The following is a 9441-nucleotide window of genomic DNA, read 5'->3' as shown; positions in this document are numbered from 1 at the left end:
ATGAAACCCATCCCCCAGACCAGGGTCCCCTCACACCCCCAGCCTTCTGTCCACTGCAGGACGGCGTTGGAAATGTGGTCCTTCTCTTGTGGGACAAGGACTGTGTGCAGGCTGCCCATGAGGACGGGGTGGGAGGCTAGCAGGGGAGAACAGCTGGAGGCCACAGGACCCAGAGCGAGGCAGCCAGAGCCCTGTCCCCCAAGCCTCTCCTTCTCACCCCCAGTGGAAAAGCAGGGCAGGCCAGGCTCGAGGCTAAGGGGGCAGCTGGGAAGGCAAGAGACACGGTCCCATCTCTGCTTTTTCCCTCGCGTGCCACACTGGCAGTTCCTAATAGCAACACTGCTCAGCCAGCCACCAGGGCACCAAGATGACACGTCCCTACAGTCTATCCATTGGCACAGATGCAGGACAGAGCTCACAGCAAGTCCCCTAACTCCCACCAAGTACAGACCCCTGCAGGGAGCCCTTGTGATGCCATCTGTCCCTTCTGGGGACACTGTCATCCGGCCCCGTCCCTCCCACAGGTACTGGGCCCAGCAGCAGACCAGAAACACCTGTGCCCACAGGTTGGTGTTGGGTTGTGAGGGGAGGTGGCAAGAGATGCTGGGGGCTGAGTGTAGCTCAACCAGGACTAGTGCCGGGGATCTGCCACGTCCTCTGAGAAAACCCGTGACTTTGGGGGACTCCCAGTACAGCCAATTTCCAGGAAGAAAGCACACAAGCACACAAAACCTCACGTCAGGCTTTGTTCCCACATTAAGCCGGGGCATCTGAGCTCAGGGGGCTTGGACCGAAAGAGACAGCCTGGCCCGGGGCCCAGGGCAGATACCACTGTGGGCAGGAGGGGCTGGCAGGTACCCAGACCAGCTAAGCGCTCAGGCAGCTGACAGGCCACCCTCAGCAGAGCCACCACTACCCACCATGCCCCACAAAGAGGGATTGAAAAACCTGAGGCTCTGAGCCAGGTATGTCCGCCCTCGAGGGGACCAGGCACAGGGCCCCGAAAGGCCACACCTGCTCTCCAGCCTTGCCCTGGGCGACCGTCTGACCTCTTCCTCTCGGCTCGCAGGGACTTGCAGCGTGAAGGAGTTCGAGGAGGAGGTCACCTACCAGGGGTGCACAGCCAACGTGACAATGACCCGCTGCGAGGGCGTCTGTGCCTCCTCAGCCAGGTGAGCGGTCAGCTCAGGGGGTCTCTGTCGGGTCCCAGGCCTGGAGCCGCCTTGTCCCCCAGAGGCCCCGGGAGGAGCAGGAAAGACCCGCCTGGGCACCCGCACAGGACAAGGGGTGGCCCGTCATCGGAGAGCGGGGAGGGCGGGACCCCGGACCCTGGCGGCCCCCTGATCCTCGCTCCCTGCCGCCGCCTTCGCAGCTTCAACACGGACACCCTGCAAGTGGACACCCGCTGTGGCTGCTGCTACCCCGTCAGCTCCTATGAGCAGCAGCTCGTGCTGCCCTGCGCCGACCCTGGGGCACAGGGCCAGCCGTTGACGCTCACGCTGCAGGTGTTCCTCCGCTGCGAGTGCAGCCCCCAGCACTGCTCGGGCTAGAGGCCGCCCGCCGCCCGGCCTCGCCCTCGGAGGAGGCTCAGAGGGCCAGCCCTGCAGCTCCCGCCCAGGCCCAGGCCTCCTGGCCGCACGGGGCACCGTCCCAGCCTCGCCCCCCGTCGCCCCACGGCCCCCTTCAGTCCCGTGGGGCCGGCCGCAGGGTGGGCGCGCAAAGGACGGCCGCTCCGGGGGTCCTGGGCGGGCAAGGCCCGGGGCCGGGAAGGGGAGGGGGCACCCCCGCCGCCCGCCGTGAGCAGATAACAAATAAACTGGCACTGGTCAAGGCTCAGAGGCTTGCCGTGAGCTCTGTTCACGTCGTCTCCCCCGCTGCTGGGTGCTCCGCACCCCCAGACCCACGCCCACCCGTGGGGTGGGACCAGCACCAGTGAGGGCCCCGCCCCCGCAGGACCCTCTCCCACCAGGCCCTCGGTCCCAGGGGACCCCGCACATCCATGGTGGGGGCACCCCGTGTGAGCTCAGGAAGGGGCCTGGGCCCACTTGTCCGTGAGGCCAAGGCCTCCAGAAGGGGCGCCCGCGGCATGGGCTGGGGGCGGGGGCGGGGGCCCCAGAATGAACCCCTCAGGCTCCACCGCGCGGCCTGAACCCAAGCACAGGGCCCAAAGCCCGACACCTTGACGCACCTACACGTCCAGCCCCGCGACCAGACCCAGGTTACGATGCTGGCCCCGCGCCGGCCAGGCACCCTGCCCGGGCCGCTGGCGCTCACGTGGCCCATGGGACGGGGCCTGGGGCTGTCGGCCGGGTGTCTTTCCCTCCCAAGCCCGCACGCGCGCCCCTCACCGTCCGAGCTTCCCCCGGGAGAGAGCACGCTCTGCGGGAGGACGCTGCCCAGCGCGTGGGTGTCTCCAAGAGGATGGAGCACGAGCAGGAGGGCCGCTCACACTGGGGCCTGGGACCGAGCACCATCCAGCAGCTTGGACAACAGCAGGGCTGCACCCGGCAGCGCCTATGCAGGGGCGCAGGGGCGGGGACCTTGAGCTGGGGCATCCGCGGTGCAGTGGGCCCAGCACCCACACGGCCATTCCCCATGGTGGCCTCCCCAGGACCTGGACCTCGGCAGACGGCCACTGTGCGCCCGTGCCCCCCGTGGCTCTGTCCCTGGCACATCTAGCGCTGGGTCCCTGCTGGAAAACCAAGGAACAACAGGGCCGGGGGCAGACATGTCCATTTAGGACAAACCCGCGGCCTGTGCCTGCCGCCCGCCTGGCGTGTCGGCCACTCGGGGACACACAGCATCGCGAGGCACGGACACGCAGCCCGGCGGGCCAGCGCAGGGTGACAACCCAGGAGAGCCGCATGCAGGGGGTTGGCACCAGCTTAACCCCGCACGGCCTCTGCTTCCTGACCACACACAGGCCCCCGCCTCTGACCACGCGGGCCGAGGTCCACAGCTCCGCAGCCTGCAGCGGGGACTCCCACATGTGAGGCCGCTGCACAGGGAAGAGACCGGCTCGGCTTGAGGAGCCGCTCCGCTGGCCCACGGCGAGCCCCGCCGTCACTAACCGGCGCCCGTCCTGGGCCTGAGACTCAGAGAAGCGTGAGGTTAGGTACACACGTGGTCTGGAGCCACCAGGACCCCTCCCCACTGCACATGAAGGGGCTCGGACGGTTGCACAACCCCCCTCTAGGGGGCGGGTGCTGGGAAAAGGAGGCGGGGTCCCACCCAGCCAGGCCACACGCTCTCCTCGACAGCCCTCGAAGACGCGCGTGGGGCGAACGCCTGGGTTCAGACCTCGGCCCCCAAGGCCCCGGCACTGTGCTCACCCCCAGAGCCCGGAGGACAAGGCCTGGGCCGCACGTGGACCCGGCAGCCCCGCCCCTTCTCCCACGTCTCCCACACCCGGCGGGCGCCGCCCAGCACAGACAGAGCGCCCGCCTCTCTGCTCAGGGCTTCAGAGATGAATTCTCAGCAGGACAGCAGCAGCACCTCAATAAAACTTCCAAAATTCTCATTTTCAAACTTCTAATTTCCCTTTAATTTGTAGATTTAACCCCAGAACTGTCCTGATTTCCATCAAAGTCCACCCCAGGATCCGTGCCCCTCGTCCTGGCTGGCAGCCGGCTGAGTCCAGGCCGAGGGGTCTCTTCGTCAACGGCACAGGATCCCACCCGCCCCGTCGGGGACGGGCCGCGGCAGCGGGGAGGGCCTGGGCTGCGACACTAGACGAGGTGTTTACTCGCAGCACGAAGACGGGGTGGAGACAAAGAAAAATGCAGAGCCGGCCCGACCCTCTGTCCTCGCTGATTAAAACTGTTCTGAGAGCAGTTCGCACAGCCTCTGCGAGACCGTCTCTCTGCTCGTCCTCAGCGTGAGTCGGTACATCTGAAACAGAGGGCACGGCGGGTCAGGGCAACAGAGCCCTCAGAGCCCCTGCTCAGCCAGCCTGAAGACGCCCTGGTTCCACGCGGCACCACGCTGGCTTTGGGGAGCTGGTTTACAGGCTGGACAACAAGGGCCTGGGCACATGTGTACCAACCCGACCTCCGCGTACGCCTGGTGGGCTGTGCGGCAGCGCCCTGGCTGGGAAGCAACGCAGCGGCTTCCCGTGAAACGACCACACGCATCCAGAGTTCTCATCGTGGCTCAGGGGTAACGAGCCCGACTAGGATCCAGGAGGACATGGGTTCAATGCCTAGCCTCGCCCAGGGCGCTAAGGACCCAGCGTTGCCGTGAGCTGTGGTGTTGTCACAGACGCGGCTCGGACCTGGCGTGGTTGTGGCTGTGGTGGAGGCCGGCAGCTGTAGCTCCGATGCGACCCCTCGCCTGGGGACCTCCAGATGCCGCAGGTGTGGCCCTAAAAAGACCAAAAAAACCCAAACCAAAACAACAACAAAGCACAACGACTGGGGTGTACTTAGCAGTTTCCTCAAGGGGCTTAACCTGGGCTTGCAGATTTGGCTCCAAACGCAGCAGGCACCCAATCTGGCTGGTTTTGGTGTGTATGATGCCTGCACCCACAAAGTTTGCAGGGTTCGGATCCACGTCCTCCAGGAGTGCAGAGCCAAAGCCAATAATCTGTGCGCAGAGTTGAGGGTCAGAGGGGAGCTGGCGGCAGCCGCAGGGCCCCGGCCGGGCCCGACCCCGCCCGTCCGCAGCGAGGCGCTACCTTGGCTTTGGTGACCTCCGTGTCCATCGGGTGCTTCGCTCGGAAGATGCTCTGCACCTCCTGCTGGGGACTGCGAGGGACAGAGGCCGCGCCGCCAGCTGAGGCCGAGACCCAGAGGCCCCCCACCCGCCCGGGGACGGGCCGGCCTGCTCACCTGCTCAGCTGCTTCCAACGTTGGAAGAAATCCTGAGAAGCCATCTCTGTGGGCTGGAAAAATTTGTTGAGTGTGATTGGCAGCTTAACGGACACGTTCTGAAAGGTTCCCCCGTACCTGCGAGCAGCGAAGAGACAAGATGCAGAGAGCAGGTGGCCGCAGGAGCCTCCAGGCCGCAGCGCCCACCCCCCCCCAGGGCACCAAGGGCCGAGAGCTCTGGGAGGGCGCCCCGAGCCCCGGGGACGTCCCGCCGACCGCGGACAGCGCCACCTCTTCCCCGTCCCCGGCAGCGCACACCCGGCAGCTCCTCGTCGGCTGAAGCGGTGTGGGTTTCTTCTTCCCAGGAAAAGACTCAAGAAAAGAGTCTGAGGAGTTCCCGTCGTGGCGCAGTGGTTAACGAACCCGACTAGGAACCATGAGGTTGCGGGTTCGATCCCTGGCCTTGCTCAGTGGGTTAAGTCTGCAGCGTTGCCGTGAGCTGTGGTACAGGTCACAGACGCAGCTCGGATCCCGTGTGGCTGTGGCTCTGGTGTAGGCCAACGGCTATGGCTCCAATTCAACCCCTAGCCTGGGAGCCTCCATATGCCGCAGGAGCGGCCCAAGAAAACGCAAAAAGACAAAAAAAAATAAAATAAATAAGAAAAGAGTAAGACTACAGGATAAAACACAGGCCTCACCCGCCTCGTCCCCTGAACTATGCCAAGCACACTAGCTTCTCATTGCTGTGCGTTTAGGGCGTGAACTTCAGGTCGCTATGTAGTAACGCTTGAGAACATGCTTTCCCACAAAACCTTACAAACGTCCAACTGGGAAGGCTGTTCACACACTCTCCTGCCGTCACTTACATGACAAGAACACGGAGCTCCCGTTGTGGCTCAGGGGTTAAGAACCTGATGCTGTCTCCCTCAGTATGCAGCTTCGATCCCTGGCCTCACTCAGTGGGTTAAGGATCCGGCGTGGCCGGAAGCTGAGGTGCATGTCACAGATGAGGCTCAGATCCCGTGTTGCTGTGGCTGTGGCGCAGGCCGGCAGTCGCAGCTCCAATCGGACCCCTAGCCTGGGAACCTCCATGTGCCGTGGGTGCGGCTCTAAAAAGAACAAGAAAGAAAAAGGACAGGACCAGACAAGCTACAAAAAATCATCTAGGAGTTCCCGTCGTGGCGCAGTGGTTAACGAATCCGACCAGGAACCATGAGGTTACAGGTTCGGTCCCTGCCCTCGCTCAGTGGGTTAAGGATCCGGCGTGGCCATAAGCTGTGAGCTGTGGTGTAGGTCGCAGACGCGGCTCGGATCCCGCGTTGCTGTGGCTCTGGCGTAGGCCGGCAGCTACAGCTCCGATTCAACTCCTAGCCTGGGAACCTCCATATGCCACGGGAGCGGCCCTAAAAATGGCAAAAAGACAAAAAAAAAAAAATCATCTAAACAGCATGCAGGCTTGAAGGGCAACCACGTAGGCGTGCGCAGACAAGGCGCTGGCCCCGGGGCAGCCGACCGGCCGCTGCCCACGGGCCTGCGCCTGCCCCAGCCCCCGGCCCCGCAGGGTGGGCCCCTCGGTGTCTCACCTGGAAGCACTGGGCCTGGAAGGAGGCGCCCCGGACCCTAGGCGCCCTCTCGCCCCCGCCCCCACAGGCTCCCTGCAGCCCCCGCCGACCACACCCTAGGGAGGAGGGGGCAGTCCGGCAGGCGCGGCCGGCGACCCCAGGCCCACCTGAACTGGACGCTGAGCACGGGCGCCTCTGCGAAGTCGGACAGGCACTCTATGTTGACGGCCTGCTGCACCTGTGCGCCCCCGTCCACGGTGGGGCCCACGGGCTGGGTCCGCAGGCTCAGATGTGCGAGGGTCAAGGAAGCCGGGGCAGCGCGGGGAAGGCGGCCGGCCAGGCCAAGTGGGCCCCAGGGGCAGAGGCGCGCGGGGGAGGGGGGGGGCACGTCCTGATCCGGCCGCAGCCTTCCACGCGCGCCTTTGCAGCGACCACCCACACGTCGGCCTCTAAGAGTCTGAGTGTGAAACACACTCCCCTAACGCAGGAATGGCCAGGCCGCGCTGCGTCTCCGTGGCCCAGCCGGGCCTTCCCCTCACCTCCCCGAGCGGCCCCCGCGCCAGAGCGGACATCTGGGCAGCGAGGCTGACTGACGGTGGCGGGAGCAGCTCACGTCCCAGGCCTCGGGCCTCAGGAGGTCTCAGGCGCCCCGGCCCTCACGCTGCCTGGCGGGGATTGGAGCTGGGGGGCCAGGCCAGGCCTGCGTGCCCCTCCCAGGTGGCGCCCGCACACCCGGGGCCCGGGAGGGTACCCTGAGGCTGCAGGCGCGTCTTCCTACCCCTACACAGAACCTCAAAACCCGCCTCTGGACCCCGGAGGGCCGGGGCCACGGCACAAGGATATTGGCCTGGAGGCTGTCGGAGCAGACGAGCGTGGGCGTGAAGCTCAGGAACTGCGTGGAGGTCTTGTTTCCGTAAAAGATGAACATGCGACCTGGGAGGCGGGAGAGCCGGCTCGCCAGCGGGTCCTCGGCGCCCCGACAGAGACGCCGGGGGCGCCTCCGAGCCAGGAAGGGCTGAGAGCCGCCCATCCTGGACAGGATGGCAGGGGCAATACCCTCCCCGAGCTCAGAAGCCACGGCCAGCGTCTAAGCCCCCACCGGCCGAGGACGAAACCGCCCCCTGGGTTTTGGGGGCCCCCCCGCCTCCCCGCCTGCCCCGCGTCTAGACCAGGCTGCAGGCGGGGCCCAGAGATGGGAAAGGCTGGGGGGAGGGGGCGCAAAAAGCCTTTGGAGTTGTTTTCGGGGGGGGGGGGGTCGCTGGCCGCGCCTGCCGCATGTGCACGTTCCTGGGTCAGGAATCAAACCCACGCCACAGCGGTGACAACACTGGATCCTTGGCCCGCTGTGCGGCCAGGGAGGCCACCCGCGGTTTTAACTGCTTGTTTTCCTGTTGTTGATTGGGAGTCTTCTACACATTCCAGAAACTAGACCCTTATGAGATACCTAATCAGAAAATACCTTCTCCCCGTAACTTCTAAGAGACGCTTCCACTCAGTTAAACACATACCCAAGTTCTGCCGAAACTCGGACTTCAGTCCAATTTGAAGCAGCTGGTTTTCGAACAAGACTCCGTTATTCTTACAGACAAACCTGGGGACAAGAGACAGCGTGTGACCCACCCAAAGCCGCCGCCCCAAATACAAAGATTCGTTCTGAGAAAGGGTGTAAAGAACACGGGGTCCGGCAAAGCCTCTCTGGGCCGTGAGGGGAGGAGGAAAACAAGCCCGAACAGCACGAAGGCCCCCCGCTAGAGACGGGCGCGACCCGAGACGTGGCCCCGGGCCAGGGTCAGTCCTTCTGCTCCTCACCAAGCGCCCGCCAACCACCTGCGGCTGCCCGCTGACTCAGGACAAGGGCTCCAGGGCACACGCACACGCTCAGGTCGGACCGCAGGCTCGCCCTCCACCAGGCACCGGCCTCCAGCCTGCGTATGGCCAACAGCCCCGCCTGGCTGCCCCGCGGGCCACGCGGCCGACGCCACTGAGCCCTCTCCGCCCCGATGTCCCCGGCGCTGGGAAAACTGGACGCCACGTGTAAAAGAAGAAGAGCAGAACACCTTCCCACACCACATACAAGGATAACGCAAAAGGATTAAAGATCTAAACGTGAGATCTGGACTCGTACAACTCCTAGAAGAAAACATGGAAAGCAAAGAAAGCCCAGGAGTTCCCGTCGTGGCGCAGTGGTGAACGAATCCGACGAGGAACCACGAGGTTGCAGGTCCGGTCCCTGGCCTCGCTCAGTGCGTGAAGGATCTGGCGTTGCCGTGAGCTGTGGAGCAGGCCGCACACGCGGCCGGGATCTGGCGCGGCTGCGGCTGCGGTGTAGGCTGACAGCTGCAGCTCCGATGTGACCCCTGGCCTGGGCACCTCCATACGCCATGGGTATGGCCCCGAAAAGACAAAAAAGTAAAGGATGGATAAAGATGTGGTGTGTACAGACTTGGGGGCACCACTCAGCCATGAAAGAATGAGACTTCGTTATCTGCAACAACACGGACGGGCCGGGAGGGTGTCACGCTGAGCGAAGTAAGTCAGGGACAGACAGACACCGCGGCAGCGGCACACGTGGACTTTGAAACGAAACGAGGATGACGCCGCAGGACCAAGCAGACACCCAGAACAGGCTGGTGGTTCCCAGTGGGGTGGGGGGAGCGTCTGAGACGCACCCAGTAGGCAGATAAGCTAAAAGGACCTACGGTGCAACCCACGGAAATAACCCCCTCTTTTATCACAACTTTAAGTGGAATAAAATCTTTAAAGCTGGGAACTGCTCTGTGGTACATCTGAAACCAGTAAGTGCATCAACCATACCTCAGTTTTTTAAAGTCTGTTTTCAGCCCGGGACAGAAGGCGAGCAGCACTCCAAGCTGCCCGGCCCCAGCCGCTTCCAGCCCGCAAGGCAAAGAATTAGCCGCGCTGTCGACCCAGAGACCAGGGAACCGTAAAGGAAGCCCTCTGCCGTCCTAACTCCGCTGGCGGGGTCCCTGGAGACTCAGGTCTCCCTCGGGCTCCCCCCGCCCCGGCGGGGTTTCAGATCAGCAGAGAGAGGGCAGCGTGAGGAGGGCAGA

At 64.3% G+C, this 9441-nt stretch overlaps 2 protein-coding genes across 10 annotated transcripts in view; one reads left to right on the top strand and one right to left on the bottom strand.

Moving 5' to 3' along the window:
- The window catches only part of MUC6 (mucin 6, oligomeric mucus/gel-forming), a 28246-nt gene extending 26410 nt beyond the window's left edge, over positions 1-1836 (top strand). The window contains exons 32-34 of the mRNA XM_085010361.1: positions 525-566; positions 1070-1172; positions 1373-1836. Of these exons, the coding sequence (XP_084866487.1) occupies positions 525-566; positions 1070-1172; positions 1373-1550 (323 nt within the window). The 3' untranslated portion in view covers positions 1551-1836. The remainder of the gene's footprint in view (positions 1-524; positions 567-1069; positions 1173-1372) is intronic.
- A 1684-nt stretch (positions 1837-3520) lies between these two features.
- The window catches only part of AP2A2 (adaptor related protein complex 2 subunit alpha 2), a 47899-nt gene continuing 41978 nt past the window's right edge, over positions 3521-9441 (bottom strand). For all 9 annotated transcript variants that reach the window (XR_014836673.1, XR_014836674.1, XM_085010387.1 and 6 more), the window contains 7 exons: positions 7879-7961; positions 7214-7303; positions 6538-6661; positions 4830-4946; positions 4676-4745; positions 4450-4584; positions 3521-3891 (listed from right to left, as the gene is read on the bottom strand). Coding sequence is in view for 7 of the 9 variants with exons in the window: in XM_085010387.1 (XP_084866513.1) it covers positions 3814-3891; positions 4450-4584; positions 4676-4745; positions 4830-4946; positions 6538-6661; positions 7214-7303; positions 7879-7961 (697 nt within the window). In the remaining 2 variants the exon portion in view is untranslated. The remainder of the gene's footprint in view (positions 3892-4449; positions 4585-4675; positions 4746-4829; positions 4947-6537; positions 6662-7213; positions 7304-7878; positions 7962-9441) is intronic.

This window comes from Sus scrofa, chromosome 2 (genome assembly GCF_054392235.1).
Source record: "Sus scrofa isolate SSC_HxYL_T2T_F1_AM1 chromosome 2, Sscrofa_HxYL_maternal_Yorkshire_Landrace_v2.0, whole genome shotgun sequence".
Taxonomy (NCBI): Eukaryota; Metazoa; Chordata; class Mammalia; order Artiodactyla; family Suidae; genus Sus; species Sus scrofa.
Note: the sequence above shows the minus strand (reverse complement) of the source record. Positions and strands in the feature narration are given on the sequence as shown.